This window comes from Narcine bancroftii, chromosome 1 (assembly GCF_036971445.1).
Source record: "Narcine bancroftii isolate sNarBan1 chromosome 1, sNarBan1.hap1, whole genome shotgun sequence".
In the NCBI taxonomy this organism is placed as follows: domain Eukaryota; kingdom Metazoa; phylum Chordata; class Chondrichthyes; order Torpediniformes; family Narcinidae; genus Narcine; species Narcine bancroftii.
Genome location: NC_091469.1, coordinates 283,145,746 through 283,168,791, shown reverse-complemented (window position 1 = coordinate 283,168,791; position 23,046 = coordinate 283,145,746). Strand labels below are relative to the sequence as shown.

Genomic DNA, 23,046 nt, shown 5'->3' with positions numbered 1-23,046 from the left:
ATGCAGTAAAGACTCAGCAGATGATACTGAACCAAAACACAGGGCAGAGATTCTTAGTGCCATGAAAGTGATGACTCAGGAAGACATGTGCTGAAAAAATCATTTGGCATGCTTCCTCTCACTGAGTGGGGATGGAGTACAAAAGTTTTGACCTCACAATACAGTTGAGAGCATTGGTGAGACCAGGCTAGGAACACTACATGGAGTTCTGGTCACCTAGCTATGGGAACAATATTGACAATTGGAAGGGTGGAGAGGAGATGTTGTCAGGATTGGAGGGCATGTTTTGTAGTCATGGCTGGATAGACTGTCTTTATTGTCAAGTCAAGTTTATTGTCATCTGATTGTACAAGTACAACCCAGCGAAATAGCATTCTCTGGTCCTCGGTTCAAACTATGCAGACACACAACCAGACATAACACACAGACAAAAAAAAATACAGAACAAGCATTTCATCTCTACCAATAAATAAATATTGCTTTGCACAAATGACCGTCTCGGATGGTCAGTGTGAGCAGTTCCTTTGGTTGTTCAACATTCTCACTGCCCGTGGGAAGAAGCTGTTTCTCGGCCTGATGGTGCTGGCTCTGATACTCCGGGATCTCTTCCCCGACAGGGGCAGTTGAAAGATGCTGTGTGCAGGGTGGAAGGGGTCTGGAAGATAGGAAGTTGAAGGGTGACCGAAGAGAGAGATTATTAAAATCTCAGGGGCATGGATAAAGTGAATGCTCACCGTTTTATTCCCCAGGATGCGTGATTATAGAATTAGAGAGAACGTTTAGGGTGAGAGGGGAGAGATTTAAGAGCGACCTGAGGGTCATTCTTTTCAGTTAGATGACAGTCCCCATCTAGAAGGAGCTGACAATGGATGAGGGTACAATTACAGCTTGCAAAAGGTGATTTGTAAAGATATGGATCTGAAGGGCTTTGAAGGATATGGACCAAATATTCACAAATGGAATTAACCCAGAATGCCATCCTAGTTGAGATGAACAAGTTGGGGTGAAGGGCCTTTTCCCTGCTGGATCACTCTATGGAGTACCTTCAACATGCCTGCAATGTTATCCATTATGGAAAAGGAAGAGGCAATAAAGACAAGGAAGATGGATTTGATGCGGCAAATTAAAAATACTTTCTTTTTTCTGGGAGGAATCTGGAATGAATGACAACAAAATGTCTCTCCTGGTACAAAGGACAGTGGAAAATTTGGAACTAGCCAAAAAAGAAACAAGACTGGATCACAAACCTTTCTGAATGAAAACTAATTTATGTGGAAAAGTAAAATGTCAAGAGTTTCTATAGAAAAGTCAACATGGAAATATGAATTGGGAGGTTTACAGCTTCCTAATTTTAGAAATTATTATCGAGTGGCACAAATGAGATTTCTTGCTTTTATTTTTGAATGAAAATTAAAAAAAAAATCAGCATGGGTTAATATAGAACTGAATAATATAGGAGAGAAGAAAGCAAAAGAATTGAAACTGTCGGTTGCTGATAAAGAGACATCATTATTGAAACATTTGCTTAATGTTTGGAATAAAATAAATCAGGATATTGGTGCAAGGTCCTTTATTACCTAAAATGCCATTGATTTAATCCTCTTTTGACTTTTTCAAGAGATTATCAGTTCTTGAATATATGATACTGTAAAGGGATTGTTAGTTGAAGATTGTTATGAAAGGGGTGAATTAATCTCATTTGAGCAATTGAGAAACAAATATGCTCTACTATGTAATATTCTTTTCTGTTATTTTCAGTGAAGATCATATTTGAGGGATAAGCTTGGACCAACTATGTTTCTGTCTAGTTGTACTGAAGTAGAACTTATTAGGAGAGGGACGGTTAAAAAAATTCACTTCTTTAAGATATTCATTATTACAAGCAGGAACTTTTAAACTATGATTACATAGACCTAGACAGAGATAGGAAACGGACTTGAATATTATAATAGATCAACACACATGGGAAAATTTATGTAGGGATTGTATGACTAGTATTATTAAAGTGAGATATAGATTAGTTCAGTATAATTTTTTACATCAGTTATATTGTACACCACAGAAGATGAATACCAGACTTGTAAAACACAAGACAGAGGAGCAGAAATAGGTTTGGGCTTGATAGGTGACATGGATTCAATCGGCCAAATGGCCCATTTCCATAATGTTGGCCTGCACCGTTCATTCAAGCCTCCAGCTCGACCAGCCATTCAATCATGAGCTGATCCATTTCTCCACTCAGCCCCACTGCCCAGCCTTCTCCCCATAACCTTTGCCTTAGCTAATCAATAACCTATCAATCTCTGCCCTAAATACATCCAATGACCCGGCCTCCACAACCGCCTGGGGTAACAGATTTGCCATCCTCTGGCTGAAGAAATTCCTCCACATTTCTGTTCTAAGCAGAAGCCCTTCAATTCTAAACTTGAGCCCTCTTGTCCTCAATTCTCTCATCATGGGAAAAAACCTTTCTACACCTACTATGTCCACCACATCAACTTGGAAATCCTCTGGTGTATTTCCCCTCTCATTAAATTTTTATCTCCTGCATTGCAGCAAGTTTTAATCATGTGAACACTTACATTCATCACAAAACAAACACAGAAATTGGATCAGCATGTCAGCTATTTTAGGAAAACTGTTTTGTGGATTGGTCTTTGAATAATAGCCAATTTTGGAACATCCCAACATACAGTGCATGAACACAAGGTCAGTGATGACTACTATCTCCAAGAAAACAAAATCTGGGAATTCGTTTAATAACTAGTTTCCACGATTTATGGATATGCCTGAAACAAAGTTGCTTTTCAAATGCATTAACTCATTGTTCATGATATAAAAAAATGGTGTGAAACCAAGATGTGTTAACTTTTGACACCAGTTAGTGGAAGGGAAACAGAAATGGATCAATATCAATGGCGCCATTGCTGAAGTAACTGCTTTTGTGACAATATTTTAGGTTCACAATTTTTACAGCATGGAAATAAGGTCTTTGGTCCACAACATCAACGTCATCCATCAAATGCTTACATGAACACTAATTTCATTTTCCTGTACTTGGCTTGATCCTTCTATGCCACGGTGTTGCAAGTGCTCATCTGAATGCTTCAACATCATCTGCAAAGGGAGGGATGATTCTGTTTCTCTTCTCCCCTTCCCCAAAAATCTTTTGTTTTCCTTCCTTCAGTAGCCATCATTCATCTCCCCAGAAAATAGCTTTCAACATAATGTCGCAATTAGACTGATTCTTTTTTAAATGGGCCTCACACTGGACTTTTAATCCAGGAAAACCTTCGTGATTTTATCTTCACTATCCACTTTAATCAGTAGTAATGGGCCATTTTCCTTAATCTCATACAGAATAGGCAAGATGTTTGATGTGATTATCCACCACACCATTGATTACTACCATTTCTATAAACCAAAGTCCCAGATACTTTAACGAAAAATTAGCCTTTCCCAGCATTTGCTATTCCCACCTTCTTAAATGGTGGGATTTCAGAGATATTTAAAAACTTGAATACTGAAGTTCATTGAAATAAAGTGGATGGAAAAAAATCAAGTTCATGAACTTCAAGTGTCATTTTTGTTACAGAGACGTTTCCCTCTGCATTCTACATAGGCAAGGTTCTCCCAGCATTTTTATTCCACTTCTGGAAAAAAAATTTACACTCTCTTGTAATAGGGATAAGGAGAGTGTTACACTGTGATTTGCTCACTGCTCATTTGTGCAAAATCCTATCCCTTAACCATTTTGGCTGCTTTCTCATGGGGCTCATGTTAAATGTTCTGCACAAGTTGCATCCAAACTCATGCCTTGTGGTGGGATATTTTGGTCATGTGGGCAAGTCTGCCAAAGGGCACATTTCCACACTGTATGAATCCATTACATTGATACATTGCAGAAAATCGCTCTCAGACCAATTGATGACAAGTGCACACAGATATTCCCTCATGAGTCATTCACAAATATAAGCCTTGCAGTTGCTCAATGATAACAGATTTACTGACCGATATCCTTTGATTTTGCTGCGTTGGGTCTTCGGAGCTCACTGGTGAACTTTTTGGCATCCAGGCGGATTTCAATGACATTGTTCAGCAGCGCAAAGAGTGGAGCAAGTGGGAAGGATGCCACAAACAGGGTCACAAATCCAAACTGGATAACTGTAGAACGGATAAAGCAGCAATTAAGGGAGAATTTCTTTTGTTGAATACTCGTCAATGAATAGTTGAACCCAAGGCAATTTCCAAATAGGAGTTCAGAACAAAAATTGCAGCAATGTGCAGAAATCAAGCTGCCCATTATAGAAGGGAATAAAGCAGAGAACTCAGTACTGTAAACCACATTGTATTATCTCCCATGTGCATTATTTGTAGAAAGTGGTGGGGCAGGTCAAGAAAGTGATTCATAAAACATACCTGGGGTTTGGAAATAAAGTCATTAAGTATGAGAGAAATCATGGTGAACTTTAATTAAACACTAACTTGGCCATAAATGCAATTCTGTAGATGGATTCAAGAAGTTTTAGAATGGCAGCAGAAGAGGTCTACCAAAATGGTTCAAGGGACCTTAGTTATGTTGACTAGACTGGAAAAGATGGGATTGTTCTCCTGGGAATTGAGGAGCTGGTGAGCAGGTCTCACATTTAGTCTATCTGAAATCATGATGGCCAGAGGTGAAATGGATAGTGTTCTCATCAGCAACTGGATATGGAACAAGGGTTTAAAAAAAAACACTGGCCACATTCAGCAGGCCAGGACGTCATCTGTGGAGAGGGAGAGTTGACATTTCAAAGACCCAGACATTATAACTGCTTCTCTTTTCAGGTCTTGGCTGACCTGCCAAGTGTTTTTCAAATCTTGTTTTATTAGTTCAGATTTCTAGTATCTGTATTGCTTTTTTTTTTGTTTCTCATAAAGGGAATTGGCAAAAGAACTAAAATAATCTGGATGTTCTTAAGCATATGAACACAGCCAATGAGTGTCAGAGAAGGTAAATTCTTCTGTATCATTCATGAAGGAGCTCGATAAAGAATGAATTTGCAGGTAGTGGGAAGGGGTTGGGGAAGATTCAGCAGGAGTGCCTGTGTATGCAGCCTACATGGAATCCACAGGCCAAATGGCCTCAATGTGATGTCATCATTCTGTGAATGGGCTGAGCAGGCAAAAGTGGAAAAACACCCTCGCAGCTCAGGACAATCAAAAAAGGGACAGCAAAATGGATCATATTTGCCTGTTCATAAACCCAGGTGACTTGCAGGTGGACTTAACTGAGGATTTCTCTTCATTTTACAGAGATCCAGCTTCCCACTTTACATTACAGCCTCACTAAACAATGAACTATGAATAACATTCAACAGACCAGAAATTATGACTGCTTGGCAGCAACAGTTGAAAGTGCATCAGATTATAGGTTTTTTTATATTGTCTTTTCAACATAATTGCTCACCACGACTTTTGTTTCGAGAAAGTGGGGAAAACACTTTGAATTTTAACCTCTTGGTTCCCGCATGACATGATACAAATCAATTCTCAATTTGCCCAGGCATGGTCTTTAGTGCAGGATTTATTCCTGTCTGGTGTGATTGGTTACAACTTGTGTATTTTGCCTGGCTGTTACCTTAAATATTTAGAATCAGCCAGAAGCACCAACATCTGGGGTCGAGAATACAAGAGAAGAAAGTTCTGTGGAATTCCTTTCTAAATGACTGGCCCTTTTTTTTGCTATTATGTCCCATTTTTCTAAAAAAGTCTATCCAAGTGGAAACCGCAGAGCATCCATCCTGATACCCATCCCACCCTCCCTCCCTCCCCAAAGATCTTAGAGCATCCATCCTGATACCCATCCCACCTTCCTTCCCCAAAGATTTTAGAGCATCCATCCTGATACCCATCCCATCCCAAAGATCTTAGATGTTTGAATAAAGTCACCCTGCATCCTTCTAAATTCCAAGGAATCTAAACCTGAAATACATGAACTGAAGTGTTCACAGGGTATGTGGCAAAGAACTGAATGTGGACCTTCAGCAGGATCAAGTAATGCCATTCCCATCTGATTCCACTGTCCCCATCTCTTTACCTATTCATGTAGGTAATTTTTTTCTCTCTAAATTTTCTTCCCTCCCCCCCTCCCCCAATTCCTCATAGTTTCTCCCTCCTATACTTCACCTCTGAATCCCTTCGCTGGCTTCCTTTCCCCTTTACATATGTAATTCCACCTATTCTATCTTAGTCTTGACTCAAAACATTGATTGACCGGTTCTACTCATGGATAATGTCTATTAAACTAGGGAAAGACTTGCAGAGTTCATGTCAGGGTCCTGGTGAATGTTCTAGAACAGAGGAACCTAGGGGCACAGGTGCATAGTTCCCTGAAAGAGGTGACAAATGTGGGACATTGAGTGAAGAGTTGGGACACCATGTTACAGAGATACACTAGGTGGGTGAGACCACAACTGGAATATTGTGTGTGATTTTGGTAGTCATACTCTAGGAAGGTTGTGCTTAAATGTCACAAAGATGTTGCTCAGAGTAGGGGGCTTTGTTTAGGAGGGGAAAATCGCATGGGTTGGGACTGTTATCCCTGAAGTGAAGGGCGACCGTAGAAGTTTACAAAATCATGAAGAGGACAGATAATTAATGCACAAAAGTGCTGAATAAAATCAACAGGCCCCTCTCCATCCATCAGATGCCGAGATATATAGCTAATGTTACAGGCCTGAGCCTTTTTCAAGGGCACAGATAAAGTGGATAATCACAGTTCTTTCTCCAAGGTAAGGGTAAAGCAGAAGAGGTTTAAAGTGACAGAGGAAAGATTAAAAAAGAGAGCCCAAGAAGTGATTTTTCCAGAGATGGTGGATCTGTGGAAAAAGTGGCAGAGGTAGCACAAATTTAAAGTACATTTTCAAAGGTTACAGATAGGAAGGGTTTAGAGAGACATGGCCAAATGCAAATGTGATGAGGTCAGGAAGGAAGTCGGCCCATACAGATGAATTCAGCTGACGGTTGTTTCTGTGCTGCGTAGCTTGAAGACCCCTCGAACCTGTTCTGCTATTTAATAAGATCATGGCTGATCTGTTTATAATGACAATTGTCCCCTCCCCCTTTAGCTTATCAGGAATTGATAACGTTTGCATTAAAAATATTCAAAATATTTTGTTTCCATTTCCCTTTTGGAGAAAAAACTCCAAAGCACCTCAGCCCTCAGAATTTCACCTCATCTTGCTCTGGAGGCCATGTATATATATTTTTTAAAATTGTGATGCCTAGCTCTAGCACCTAATACATCTTCTGCACATCTATCCCATAGCCTTGACCTTCCAAAACTTTCTTTGGAGGATATGCCTGGAGTGCACAAGGTTTAGTCAAGAAAACGTGTCCCAACTCTTTCAAATGAATCAATATTCTCCCTCAAAGACTATTTCAACTATATAGAGTGCCTCGATAATGCCCTATATAATCCAAACAGCCCTCCTTTTGCAACAGATTCCTCTATGAATAAAGAACATGTTTTGTTTGCTTAGAAAAATTTGAGATGAATTATGTTCCCTAAGTTTTGGGCTGATGCAAGGTAAATCTTGGTGGGATGGCAGCGTAGGACTGTTTGGTGGTTTGGAATGGAAATTCATCCTGGATGGAAAAATAATGGGCTGTCTTCCTTCAGGAAGAATGAAATGGAGAATAGCCATGTCAAGCAGCAGAGAGTTATCAAGAGAAACTCAAAAACTGCAGATACTGGAGTCTTGAGTGAGCAAAGACAAGCCCAGTGAGTCAGGCAGCATCCGTGGAGAGAAATGGTCAGTCGATGTGTTGGGTCGGGACACTGAGGAATCAAGACTCCAGAAAGTTTGGTGGTAAGCCACTGACTGCGAAAAATAGCATGTGAATGGAAAATGACAAAGAGAAATTACAGCATGATTCATCCACCAATCCTGCTGAGTGCAAGTGTAATTAAATCAGAGGCTATGGCATTCAATAGAAAGGAGTCACAAAGCAATTCACGGAGATATTCCAAAACCAAAATGCCAGCAAATCAGTGAATCTAAGGACATCAGGTTTATTGAGGACACCAAGCTAAAGTATGGAGGATTAAGGAGGCAATCCTCAAGCCCAAAGGCTTGGCATCTAAACTTCATGCACAACAATATCCAGAGATAATTAGGAAATAAGGTTGTTTCAATGCTGAGCCAACAGCTGGGAATCTCACATGGTTTTACTTGCTTTAGGAAAAGTGGTTACTCAGGGTGTAGTTTTAATAGAGACTGCACATGCCACTGCAGACAGCAACCTTCTACTGTTAGAAAAAGTGGGTGTTGACATCTACTTCTCAGCACCCTTTCAAAAAGGGATGTTCACAATATCCAGCAATAGGGTCACACACCAGTTTGCCAGGGGTTTAATGACAGTGCAAGATAGGATTGAAAAACAAATGTTTCTGGCTCAACCAGCCCAGAAGCTGCATTTGATGAGTTACATGACAGCAAACAACTATTCCATCTGCACGTATCACTCATGGCCTTAGAACATAAATATCTCTGGCTACTCTCATGGGGGGGAGGGGGGGGGAAAGAGATAGAATTTCAAAGTAATACTGAAGCTACACATATAACCTGCTAATGATCATTTAATACACTTTGGCAAAGGCTTCCTCCTCGCAATGAGCAAGTTAACTTTTCATTCAAGGCCTTTTGTTTCTACATTTATTGACTGGTCTGGCAACAACAAGGTCAGCTGTTTGGACATCATCCCATTGGAGCAGCGAGTCAAGTCAGAGAGCCACGAGGTCAACAGTCTCTTTCCCATGTCTGGTCTCTGGGTTAACATCTGGGTATTTGGAGCAAGATTCCAGGAAGCAAGGACCTGCACTACAAATAGTGCACAATTTGGATAACAGAGAGACTTCACATTTGCAAATCAAGTTTTAAAGAGAAAAAAAAATGGGAATATCGTCCAAAAGATTCAGGAAATGTTCATTTGCAAATCATGGGTAAATGATGGGACAGTCAGGAAGAAGGCTGTGGGTGCAGGATGAAAAGTCAGAGTTTGACAGGGAATTGGCAGGATGGGATGAGGGATGCCTGTTTTCACGTACCCTGGTGCACTTTGCCTGGTGGTGGCAAAGGAAGTTGAATAACTTTCAGGGAGAAATCAGATGAACATTTGAAATAAAATAAAAAATCTGATTGATGCAAGTAGAAGGTCCTTCCGGCTCACGAAATCTGTGCCACCCATCCCTTGTGTTTTTGGAGGGTTGGATGAAACCAGAGCCCCTGGAGGAAACCCATGCAGGTCAGAGGGAGAACTCTTCATAGACAGTGCCGGATTCAAATCTGAGTCAATAATAGTGTTGTGTTGACCTTATGTGAGGGGGGATTGGGGCTAATCAGATATTATTTCAGTGAGCCAGCCAGCACATACATGATGAATTTCGTCCACATTACTGCAAGCAATATCTCCTGAGGTCATGGCTATTCATGTGCATTCTAAATGTACGCAAAATAGATCCAAAGAGGATTCTACCTTCAGATACAGAATGTGTCTGCTGCTTGCCCATCATCAAAACATTTCAGGTGAAACAATAACAAGATGGAGGGGCAGGTACTGTACTGGCCCAACTTTCTCTCGCATCATCTGGAGGGATGGACCTTTCAACATTAAATAGCCTTTCCGCTTGAGGGCATTTAAACAACATTAAGGTGGGTACTTGGCCCCTCTGTGTTGAGGATAGCAGGGTGCTTGGTGCTGACCCAGGTGCTTCTTCACTGAGTTGGCATCATGGTGCAAAGTCATGGAGCACAGAAACTGACCCTTCTGCCCATCATCATCATGTTGGCCAGCAGCTACTTTTCTATATGAATCCCATTGACCAACCCCTGGTCTATAGCTTTCTATGTTTTAACCATGGGTCAGGGACCTCCATGAAAGATGGTGCTATATATTCCACACACTTTCCCCCTCAACCCAAGGAGAAAGAGCTCCACATGAAAGGCACACTAGCTTGAAAAAGGGATAAATTGCAACAAGCATCCACAAGTTGGATTCTTTTGGCTCCCAGCTGAGGTTTTATTTTGGGATATGGAATTCCCCTTCAGCTTTGTAAATTCACGATTACATTATCTTGGGGGCTTTCCTGCATTTCTAGGATCATGGCAGTGCTTAGCTACCAAGGATTCTAAGACTGGGGGATAAACTTGCTCCAACATTTCTGGGTTGATCACAGGTCGCAGGTACTATTTATTGTCATGTAATAAAATAAAAATGTATTATTACATAAAATTGGCTTTATTATGGGGTGGCATGGTTAGTGCAACACTGTTATAGCACCAGCAATTGGGACTGGGGTTCAAATTCTGCGCTGTCTGGAAAGAGTTGGTATGTTCTCTATGTGTCTGCAGGGTTTTCCTCAGTTTCCTCTTACCATTCAAATTGTACCGAGAGTGTAGGTCAATTGGGTGTAATTGGGCAACACGGGCTCATAAGGCCAAAATGGCCTGTTACTGTGCTGTATATTTAAATTTATAAATTTATGGCATAAGGCAAAGAAAGATTTGCAATCACATCAATTTCAGAAGCTTGTGAGGCTAGAGAGCCTGGTGCTTTTTCATTTACCACTCCCAAATAATTAATTCTATCTGACCACTTCAATTTTATAATTCTTTTGTAGTCTGAATAATCTCCATCCCCAACTGGCAATATTTCACTTTTATCCCAATTTACTTTATATCCAGATAACCCTCCGAATTTTAACAAACAATCTTGTAAATATTTCAAAGACTGTTCCGGTTCTGTCAAATATACCAGCACATCATCCACAAATAAATTAATCTTATATTCATCCTCCACAATTTTAATTCCTTTAATCTTATCATTCTGTCTTATTGTCTGAGCTAACCGTTCAATAGCCAATGCAAATGAGGCTGGTGACAATGGACAACCTTGTCGAGTCGAACGCGTTAAGTTAAATGATAAGGAAATTTGACCATTTGTCACCACCCTAGCAGTTGGGTTTGTATTTAAGGCCTTAACCCAGCCTATAAAATAAGGGCCAAAATTAAACTTCTCTAACACCTGAAACAAAAATTTCCACTCGCAACCAGCGCAACCATTGTTGGGCTGCTGCCTTAATGCATTGATTAATGTTATCAATCGAAAGATATTATCAGACGCATTTCTATTTTTAGTACAACCTGTTTGACCTATATGTATCAACTGAGGTAAATATTTGGCAAGTCTATTCGCTAATACCTTTGCTATAATTTTATAATCTACATTTAATAAAGAAATATGTCTATATGAAGATAATTTCAATGAATCCCTATCTTTCTTAGGAATCACAGTAATTATAGCACTTGAACAAGATTCCGGTAACAACTGCTCCTCTGTTACTTGCTGCAACACATCTCCAAATATAGAGGATAAATCTTCATAAAATACTTTATAAAATTCAACAGAAAATCCATCATCTCCTGGCGACTTTCCATTTGGCATCTTTTGTATAGCCTCTTTAATCTCAAAATCCGTAAATGGAGCTTCCAATTCTTTAACCTCATCCTCCCCTAAAACAGGCAAGTTTAATTTAGATCACACATGTCAAACTCTGGCCCGCGGGCCAAATTTGGCCCGCGATATAATTATATTTGGCCCGTAAGATCATTTCAAAAATGTATTAGAGGTGGCCCGCCCTGCAGCGAGAGCCGATGCTGTTTTTTGGTAATGTCACCCCCACCATCCTCCCCCTTCATTGCACATCCTTCCCCATTGTAACACGAGAAATTGTAACACGAGAAGTCTGTCGATGTCATCAGCCGGCAAGCCAGTTGGAAGGCTCCCCGCACAACCAGTCACTTCTCCCATCTGTCGAGCGGTGCGGCGGATGGGCAAGTGCCTGTGATTTCCTGTTGCCGCGACGGGCATGGCAGACTGCGCACGGCCCCCGGGCAGCGCGAGCCCCGTGCGACTGGCACAAGACGGCCCTTCCTCAGCGCGAGCGCACTTCTCCCGGTCGCCACGGCCTTCAGCGCTTGCACCCGCGTGGACCCCAGGGACGGCTGGTTCGGCCCTGCACGTGAAGAGAGAGATGGTGGCTGTCCGCAAAGGCTGATCGGCAGTGCGCTGGGCCTGAGTGGGTGGGTAAGCAGGGGTGGGCAGAGGGTGTAGGTGAGGAGTAATGAGCAGGGGAAGTTATGGTGGTGTGAGGGGCAGTTAGAGGGAGGGATGAGTAGAAGGAGGGGTGGATAGGGAAGAGGTAAAAGGGGAGGGGCAGGGCGAGTAGGGAAGGGGTGATTAGAGGGTGACAGACGGGTAGAGGGAGGAACAGGTTGAGGGGAGAGGCAGTAGAGGGGCGTGTATAGGATGGGGTGGGTAGAGGCAGAGCGAGTGGAGTGAAGGGTGAGTAGAGGTTGGGTAAAGGACTGGTCAGGTAGAGGGATGGTGGGTCGAGGGTGAATAGAGGCCTAGAGCCTGAGGAGTGAGCAGGAAATGCTGAGTCCTGATGCAGGCCAAAATGGACACACCCTGTGAATGCTGACTACATCTCCACAGGGACCAAATATGTTTCCCTCAGGTCAAGCAAAGGGTGAACTTGAGCTACCTACTCCTGACCTGTAACATTATCCTCCTAAAGTTATATCCTAAAGTTTAACATTACATATGTTGAAAGAAGAGAAAACATGCAGATGTTGTTGAAAATTTTCAGTAAATATTTAGTTCGGCCCTCGACTTAGTCCAAGTTTTTAATTTTGGCCCTCCGTGAATTTGAGTTTGACACCCCTGATTTAGATGAATAGGATTTGATAGAACCAGCATCCTGCTTTAAAAAAAAATCTATTCTAGAAAAGGAATCATGCTTAGAGGAATAAAAAGAAGTCTTTCTCTGTTGGGTTTACTCTCCTCCAAACATCAACCAAATTCAAATCCTTCATCAAAGCTCCTATTTGTGTTTCCGCCTTTGATTTCCTTATACTTTTTGGAGATCTATCCAATAAAGGATCCAAAACATAATTAAAATGTCCCCCGACCAAAATATTATTATTGGCCTAATTAAGCAATAAAAAAGCCTCCGACATAAACCATTCATCAACTACATTAGGTGCATAAATATTTAACAAAGTCCACGATTCAGCAAAAATTTTACAATTAACCATCAAAACCCTCCCAGCATTTCCTTCAAATGATTCCAATTCAAACAGTAATTTCTTATGAATTAAAATCACTACACCCTTCGCTTTAGAATTAAAAGAAGAAGAAAATACATGGCCAACCCACTCTCTCTTCAATATCAAATGTTCTTTTTCAGTCAAATGTGTTTCTTGCAAAAAAGCAATATAAACTTTCATTTTTCTTATATAAGCCAAATCTCATTTATGCTTAATTGGGTTATTCAAACCCTGAACATTAAAAGTTGCAAAATTCAAATTAGACATTTCTTAATCTAATAATATATTCCACTACTATGAAATAATGCACCCCTTCTAATTCCCTTAATATTCTAACCCCTCCTTATGTAAAAATTCCCAAAAAAAGGAAAAAACTAACAGTCCCCAAAACAAACTACTAAAAAAGTAGCTCCCTAAAAATCTGGGTGTGGTAAAACCCACTAGTGGCAGATGACTAAAGGTCTCAGTGTCATCCACCCCCCCCCCCCACCCCCAGTCAGACTTTCACAAAGTACTGAAACTAAAATAATTAACCCAATGATTGTTCTGGATCTTCAATATCATGAAGACTTTGTGTCAATTCAACTTTCTTCGCATTCTTCCCATGTTTTCCATTCTTCCCATTTCCATCACCATTTACCCTCCTCTTAGGATGATGCTGAAACAAGCCAATAAAGACCTCAACAATGAAGATGGTGTTTACATCCAGTACCGCACGGATGCCAGTCTCTTCAATCTGAGGCGCCTGCAAGCTCACACCAAGGCACAAGAGCAACTTGTCCGTGAACTACTCTTTGCAGATGATGCCACTTTAGTTGCCCATTCAGAGCCAGCTCTCCAGCGCATGACATCTGTTTTGCAGAAACTGTCAAAATGTTTGGCCTGGAAGTCAGCCTGAAGAAAACTGAGGTCCTCCATCAGCCAGCTCCCCACCATGACCACCAGCCCCCCCACATCTCCATCGGGCACACTGAACTCAAAACGGTCAACCAGTTTACCTACCTCGGCTGCACTATTTCATCTGATGCAAAGATCGACAAAGAGATAGACAACAGACTTGCCAAGGCAAATAGCGCGTTTGGAAGACTACACAAAAGAGTCCGGAAAAACAACAACCTGAAGAAACACACAAAGATCAGCGTGTACAGAGTCATTGTCATACCCATGCTCCTGTTCGGCTCCGAATCATGGGTCCTCTACCGGCATCACCTACGGCTCCTAGAACGCTTCCATCAGCGCTGTCTCCACTCCATCCTCAACATTCATTGGAATGGCTTCATCATCAACATTGAAGTACTCGAGCTGGCAGAGTCCACAAGCATCGAATCCATGCTGCTGAAGACCCAACTGCGCCTGGTGGGTCACGTCTCCAGAATGGAGGACCATCGCCTTCCCAAGATCGTGTTCTATGGCGAGCTCTCCACTGGCCACCGAGACAGAGGTGCACCAAAGAAGAGGTACAAGGACTGCTTAAAGAAATCTCTTGGTGCCTGCCACATTGACCACCGCCAGTGGGCTGATATCGCCTCCAACCGTGCATCTTGGCATCTCACAGTTCGGCGGGCAGCAACCTCCTTTGAAGAAGACCGCAGAGCCCACCTCACTGACAAAAGACAAAGGAGGAAAAACCCAACACCCAACCCCAACCAACTAATTTTCCCTTGCATCCAATGCAACCTTGCCTGCCTGTCCCGCATCGGACTTGTCAGCCACCAACGAGCCTCCAGCAGACGTGGACATAACCCTCCGTAAATCTTCGTCCGCGAAGCCAAGCCAAAGAAGAAAGAAAGAAGAAGGTGACAGTGGTGACGATCGTCCATTTCCTCATAAATCTGGCAATGAATTAGCAAAAATTAAGGCATCACCACCATTTTCAAAGAATTGAGATTGAAAGTTCAATAAAAAAAACTTTCAACACAGCCGGATAACGAAAGGCAAATTTATATCCCTTTCGCCACAATACTTCATTAGCTGGATTAAATTCTCGGCACCTTCTAATAATTTCTTCACTCAAATCCGCAATAAAAAACACCCGATTATTCTGGACCATCTTTCTGATTCTGCTGTGCTTTCTGCACTGCCATTCGTAATATCATTTTTCTGTTCTGGTATTTCAAACAGAAAATCAAAATTGCTCATGGTGGTTCTCCTGGAAACGATTTCTTTCTTAGTGCTCTATGTGCTTGATCTAACTCCAGACCATCCGGAAAAAATTTCTTCCCCAACACCTCAGGAATCCATTTCTTAAAAAAACTTTACTGGATCAGAACCTTCTACATTTTCTAGAAGACCTACTATTTTTACGTTATTTCTTCGACTCTGATTTTCTAATGAATCAATCTTCAATAATTTCTTCTTCAATAATTTCTTCTTCTGGATCCCCAATCCACGAATGAATCCTCCACTTTTTCCATTTTTTCTCTATTACGCTCAACTTGGTTCTTACATTCAAAAAAAGCTTCTTCAATCTTTTTAAAGTTATCTTGTACAGTGTCCACTGATTTTATACATCTACTAACATCACTTTTAACTACATTAATATCTTGCTTCATACAAGTCATTTCTTCACATATAGTAGTCATTTTAGTTTTCACTTCCATATATCCTTGAGTCATCTAAGTAGACATCTGTATTGACATATTTTCCATTTGATGAGTAATTCCTTCCAAAATTGTGAATACAGAATCCAGTCCAGGTTCCATCACCTCCCTTTGAGGCCTACCTTCTCTGGTCTCAGTCCCCATTTCTTCCTGTGTAAGTTTCTGTAATGTTGATCTTTCTTCCTCCTCTAACATCATAGATCCTCTTCCAGTGCGGCTACGGGTCTGGACGCCTGTCGGCAGTGTGCCGACCTCATCAGCCTGCCGCCGTTCAGGCTCCCCCAGCCCACACCTTGTCCAGTAGTTCCCGGACCCACGACGCTCCGTGCATGCCCGACAAAAGTCACCGACCGCGCAGGTGCGTCTTCCGACGCTACACTGCGTGCTCCCAGACCGCCAGGCAGTATTGCAGGCTCGCAGGTCTGTCTTCGCTCGGCCGATCTGCCCGCGCCCCCAAGTCATGGCCGGCCGAGCCTGTCACCGAGCCGGCGCCATCTTGCGATTGCGCGATCAGCGCCGGCATAATACTTAACCGAGCAGGAGTCCTCTGAGGCTTGGGGACTCCAGTCGATGACTCCATGGCTTCAACTTGGTAAGTAGGGCTCAGTTCTTCAACACTTTTGTAAGGTAATTTCTTTTGCAATTGAGCTTTTGTTTTTTTCACATTTGCAGCCATTGCAATCCTTCAATATTCCAAAGTCTGTAAATACTATTTTTAACCACTTTTACAAATTTTAAATTCAGGTATTTAGAAGTCTAACTGGGGGAAGATGGAACTACACATCTTCCCACTACGCCATCTTGCCATGCCCCCTGTGCTTTTTCATCTAGAATGTGATGAAATGGAAACTGGTGATCTGATAAGTGTGTTCACAAAAGCTTAAACAAGATGCTCACAAATAAGGAATGGAGGAGAAATTCTGCCAGTACAACACACTGTCAACAAGCTTTATTTTTAATAATGGGAGCCAATCAAGTATGGGAAGATAAGGAGATTCCATGTTAATTAAATAGGGTGGTTAAAGGTTTTGAGGACATAAAAACAGTGGTGGACACTTGAAGTGAATGGAACCACTTAGAAGACTGCAAGAGCTGGAATCGGAAACTAAACACAGAGCTAGGGTGAGACAAAGAGTTGATGTTTGAGCCGAAATCTTTTGTTGAGATTAACTGAATAGCTAGTTTTCATTTGTTGGTGTAGATGTTCTGTGCGGACTGAAGAATGGGTGTGCTTAGAATTTGGGCAGATTTGTAGTTTAATTACTGGTTAAATTAAGATTTTTGCTGAGTGGGTGATAACCATTTCTCCAAATTATTATTGCAACCAATTAAGAACAAGTGACTGGAGCTGCTGAACGGCATCACTGACACTAGTGCAGACTCAGGGAGAGCAGGGAATGGAGACATAGTGCTCTACCTGTAGGGTTCTACTGTCCAGTTCCAATGCTGGTGATTGCATCCAGCCTTTAAATAGCTTGTTAAAGGAGCTGTTGGTGTTTCACTTTAAAATCCTACAAGACCTGTGCCCAAGATGGCAGTACCTGTGTAGGATAATGGCCACGAGGGATTGCAGACACTGGGGAAAAGTGGATCAGTGCAGGGCATTTGAAATGGGGAGAGACACCCCCCCCCACCCATTGAAAAAATGAATGGGAGATGACCCGACAGAGAAGTTGGCCATGGCAGCAGACCAGTGAGAGGCTCAGCAGTTGAAAGACCCACATAAACTGCAGGCTGCTGGCAACTTGCATTCAGAGGAACCCACACATTCTTCTGGCTTCTGGAGACTGGTTGATTGGAACCAGAATTCAGTGGTGAAGGCATGAAGGGTTCCCAAAAGGCCTCGGAGATTAGGTCCTGGAGCTTGGATTGCCAATGGTTGCCTATGGTCTGAAAAGAGGTCTGTGCCACTGCAGAGGGTATGGGAGTGCCGGGGGTGAATCCATGGATACTCGGTGGATTTCTTACTCTGCTAAAGAGACTGTAGCAAAAGTCCTTCATTACCCACAAAGTATTTTGGGGAAAGACCAGGAGTGATATGAATGGTGCTTGAGGAACACGCACACTTCCTGGACCCAGAGTGAGAGCTTTCAGAAATGTCCGTTGTTCAAGTAAAGGACCACTTCAACTGTCTATGGATCCTGGCTAAGGAAGGAAACCCAGTAGAGCAGCAGCATGTAATTCGAGACAAGGCAACACAGCAGTGTAATGATAGAGTGCTTGTGATCCTCCTGAACACAAGGGGAAGTCGGAGACTAGTTGGTTGCAGCTTCGGTTGGATTCAAGGTGGATGCTTCCACACTGTGTGTGTGTACTTTAGCTAATAAAGTATAGTTCCTTTCAATGAACCCAAGTTTCTTTATTACAATAAAAGAAACATCACAAGCAGATCAAAGCAGTTTTCCAGGTTGTTGTGGCTGAATTATTCATTCTTTATTTCAGCTCTCCCCACAACTCCATGATCTGTTTTAAACCATGTAATGTTTTTCAAAATCTGGTCACCTGTTTACCCCAAACTTGATCATTGGTGGACATGCCTTCGACTGCTCACGTCCCAAGCTTTGCGATTTCCTCCTTGAATTTCCACTACTTTCTCCTTTGAAGTGCTCTGCAACACACAGCTTCTGGCCATCTATTTGTCATCTGTCCCTTGTGTTTGGCCACATTATCAACAATTGTTTAATGTAGTTTCTTCAAACGCCCTTTGGAATATTGGCATTTGGTTAAGGACACTGCAGCAAAAAGAGGGCTGATCATTGAAAAGCAAGATGTTGTAAACATTAATGAATAGAAACCACACAAAAATTAATTTGACAGCATGAGTCCCAAAATCAAGACTGGCTGGGGATTGCATCAGTCTAGATTTTCCAGATTCTCAGGCAGTACTTTCAAAATTCAAATTTAAGGAGAATAAAAGAGAGAACGGGCAAATTTTGATTGTATAATATATAAAAATATTTATTTAATAAACGAAGTACAAAAAAATAAATATTTCTTCATTTTCATGACTTCTGTGCATGAGGTGCTTATGTGTGCATACACACACACATGCAAACATGCACCCGTGCATGCACACGTCCTCGAAATTTAAAAAGTTTGAAAAGTCTGGATTCTCGGGTGGTCTGGATTTATGGCATCCAGATTTTTGGACTTTTACTCTATTAAGTAGTGCAAAATCAGCGATCACTGGTGGTATGGTCCAGTGGGGGGATACCAGTACTCCTGAGCGAAAAGCCCTCCCCCCACGATCGAGACCATCTACAGAGAACGCTGCCATCAGAGAGCAGCTGCAATAGTCAAGGATCCACACCACTCAGGACATGTCCTGTCCTCGCTGCTGCCATCAGGAAAGAGGTATAGGCGCCACTAGACTTGGACCACGGTTCAGGAACAGCTGCTACCCCTCCACCGTCAGACTCAATGACAAACTCAATCAGGGACACATTTAAGGACTCTGACATTTTTCTCTCTGCAATGCACAGTTTGTTTACATTTCTTTATTTGTTTACACGGTGTACAGTTTTTTTTTGCTCTACCAGTAAGTGCAGTAAGTGATAATTCTGCGTCATCCATGTGATGTCAATATATATACAACACACACTCACACATACTGAAAATGAACAGGTGTGCTTCCTATTTGCTGGTGTGCTGATGCAGACCACTAGCCAAGCCAGTGGCATCATTAGGGTTGGTGTCACCCAGTGCGGTAATTCATGGTGTCATCCCCCTTTACCCCATGGACCACCTCCTGTACCTGACGATACAGAATCCTTAGTAATGTTTTTTGTACTAATGCTACATGTAGATCATTGATTATAATGGCAATAGTAGTGAGATAAACAACTAGCAAAATTAAAATTAAAATTACACCTTTAAATTACAATATCATCTTTGCATTGAATTACAACTGTTACGGAATGGGTTAATAAAGTTACGATAAAATATATCTTAAAAAGGTATAGATTGTGGGGGTTTAATTTAGGTCACACTTCATAAACAGACATCTCATTATATTTCACAAACAAACATCTCAAGTGGCATGCAGGGATAGACTTCATGTCTCCAATTGCTGATAGAATGGGAGAGAACTTGTGAGAATTTTACAAGGAGGTGTTAATGGATCAGTAAGTTTGTTCAGAGTCAAGAACTGAAAATCTGTTGCTATTAAGATGGATGCAAAGTTTAAATTGCTTGTTGAAGGTTGCTATTCTAAGAGGGGTCCATTTGGTTTTGCTGCAGCAGGTTTGTGGTGAAGGCTGCAGAAGAGGAAGACTTGGTAAAGACCCCATTTGAAGACTGGTTTTAAAAGTTCTGAGCTCAACCTATTCCAAACCCTTGTAGTCAATTACAAGAGGATGTGGCTGGTTAATCTGTCTCTCTTGAAATAGGGGGAAAAGAAGAACTCTTTGTGGTCACCTGGAGGGGGGGCAATTTTTTTTCAGCAAGACACTGAAGTGGCTGATTGAATGAGATCAGTTTGTGTGTGTCCAACAAACAACAAGAACCTTCCTGAGTGGTAACAATTTAAGTTCAAGCATCAGAGCCTGGTGAAGATTATAAACGTTACATTCTGTGCACGGTTTGGAAAATTGCCTGATCCCAGTGAACTTGGAGAAGTGAAAAGCAAGATTGGACAGTGAAACAAACAGCTTTCCTGAACACACACACATTACATACATGTGCGTTTAGAATTAGAAGGGGGTTAACTTCATAGTAACGTTAAATATTGATTATATTATTATATATGAGGAAAATTTAAAACATTTTTGTTTAATTAATCATCATCTTGGTGAATTTCTATTGCTGCTGGTTTTTGGAGTCCTCTGGGCTCGTAAACACAGAATTATTACTGAGTGGAGACCTTTTTTGATTTTTCCCCTTCTTTTCCTTTAATTACTACTTCATTCTCAAAAATAATTGTGATATTAGTTCACAAGTACTAATGACCACAATATTGTAGCTAAAATACCATAAAATTTGACAAAAGCAGTGACTATAAAAACACCCAGCAGCAACAAAAACAACAGCGCTTGCTCGTAGCGCGTGCAGATGAAACCACGTGATTCAAAGCATCATCATAATTGGGTAATAATGAACTAGAAAGTTCAAAAAGTAAATGAGCAACAAGTTTTAGCTCTGTTGGTATATTGATTCATGAAACCTGGTCTTATGGAAAATGTTTTTGTTGTTATAACTAACTACAGGGATAGTTTTATAAAAAATAATAAATTTCTGCTGAAACACTGCACAAAAAGTTTATCAACAGTCATTTTGGTGTCACCCTCCCCCCCCTCTGATGGTGTCTCCTGGTTTGGTTCACACGCAGCTAGTGACACCAGTGAGCCAAGCACAGGAATGACAAGAAATAAACTCACTCATTTCCATGTACTCTGGAGTCAGGCCAGCAAATGGTTCCAGGTTGTAGTCCGATTCATATTGCCGAGGAATCTTGCAGTTGCTTTCGGTCTCCAACTTGGCCTCTCGTTTTGCTTTCATATATCGTATCAGCTTCTTCAGTTTTCTGAAACAGAGCAGCAGTTCGTTTATTAATACATCCTGGGCTTCAACTCAGCATGGGTTACAGTGACAGGTCACACAATTGCATCAAGGAAGATGGAAGCTGTGCATCAGTTCAGTGATTAGTTGGGAACGTGATTACAAGATTCATTGACCATCCCTTGCTACTTGTTGGCCCAGTGCAGATGGCATTAACGTTCAGCCACACCAGTGTTGCAGTCATGTGCATACAGCCATCATAGCAGCAGGCTTCATACCTCAAGGTTACTGATGTTCTGGCAAGTTTTTCTTCCACAAAAAAAGTCAATTTTTGCTTTTCTGCCACCAGGCAATAATTTCTGAAAGTGATTTCACACCCTACCAGAATGGGATTTCAACAGATCACTGAGGATCAAAGGAAGCACTGCAGTCAATTGCCCGGTTGGTTATAGTTAAGTTGAAACCTGAAGTAACTCAGAAGGATACACTGGCAGAACAATGTTGCTTCCTTATTTACCTCAACATTTAGCAAAGATCTTGGATTAAGGTTTAACCATTGTGGAAGGTTGTTTGTGTATCCAGTAAGTACAAATTAAATGAGGCTGTACTTCTCTTTTGCACTCAATATCAAGCAGAAACACCAACATGGAGAGATTGAAGACCCAAATCGTGCTCTGACTATGCTATGACATAGAAAATCATTGAAGACCCCTACCACCCCACACACTGCATCTTTTAGATACTCCTGTTGGGAAAGAGATTTTAAATGTCGACATCCAGAATGGTTACTGGCCCTTTCGGCCTATGGTCCTGTACCGCCCAATTACACCTGGTTGACCAACAATCCCAGCAAGTTTTGATCTATGGGAGGAAACCAGAGCACTAGGAGGAAACTCACACAGACACGGGGAGAACGTACAAATTCCTTACAGACAGTACTGGATTCAAATCTCGGTCACTGGTGCTGTAATAGTGTTGCGCTTACCGATACACTAACCAGGTTGCCCCCATACAAGAATATCAGAACCACCAGGCTGAGGAACAGCTTCTTCCCACAGGCAGTGAGAATGTTGAATGACCAAAGGAACTGCTCAGACTATCCATCCGAGACTCCACTATTTACTGAAGAATATTTATTTATCTATATTTGTCCTGCAAATGTATTGTTTGACTGGTTGTGTGTGCATGTTTTGCATTGAGGACTAGAGAACACGGTTTTGTTGGGTTGTATTTATGCAATTGGATAATAGTAAATTTATTAAAATTTGTGACTCCAATCATCTTCAGCAATCAGATGAAATTTCCAAGGTAATCATCCTTGCATCACACTGTTAGGGAAAATTAAATGTTCTCCTCAATTGACTGCATCCAGAATACTGGAAGGAGACTGACCTTTACAGATATGTAGGGTCAGAAGACTGGAGAACTCTGATCATGCAATCAATTCTAGGAAGCCACAAAATCTGGGTTTCACTACAAACCTGAACTCATTTTAAACTATGAACTGATCAAGGAAACAGATTAAAAAGAGCAAAGTGAAAATATTCTGGAGAAGCAGTTTAATGGATTGGAACCAAGCCAAATCAGTTTGAACCTGCAATCTCAAATTAGTGAATGTTCAAGCGATCGCCATAACACAGGATCTTCTTAAGCCTGGATTGTGTTTGGAAAACAGTTTCTCGTCGCTCCTGTAAACTTAGCTTTCTGATTTATGTTGTTACAGGACATTTCCTGGTCAAAGAACCTGGATTATTTCCCTCTATCAACAAGCTACATTAAAATATGTAAATAATATT

The 23,046-nt window shown here is 41.5% G+C and overlaps 1 protein-coding gene across 1 annotated transcript in view; it reads right to left on the bottom strand.

The window, feature by feature from the left end:
- The window catches only part of LOC138745087 (anoctamin-1-like), a 243,741-nt gene that overhangs the window by 23,361 nt on the left and 197,334 nt on the right, over positions 1-23,046 (bottom strand). Inside the window, exons 20-21 of the mRNA XM_069902195.1 lie at positions 21,130-21,275; positions 4,012-4,164 (exon numbers count right to left, since the gene is read on the bottom strand). Coding sequence (XP_069758296.1) covers positions 4,012-4,164; positions 21,130-21,275 — 299 coding nt within the window. The remainder of the gene's footprint in view (positions 1-4,011; positions 4,165-21,129; positions 21,276-23,046) is intronic.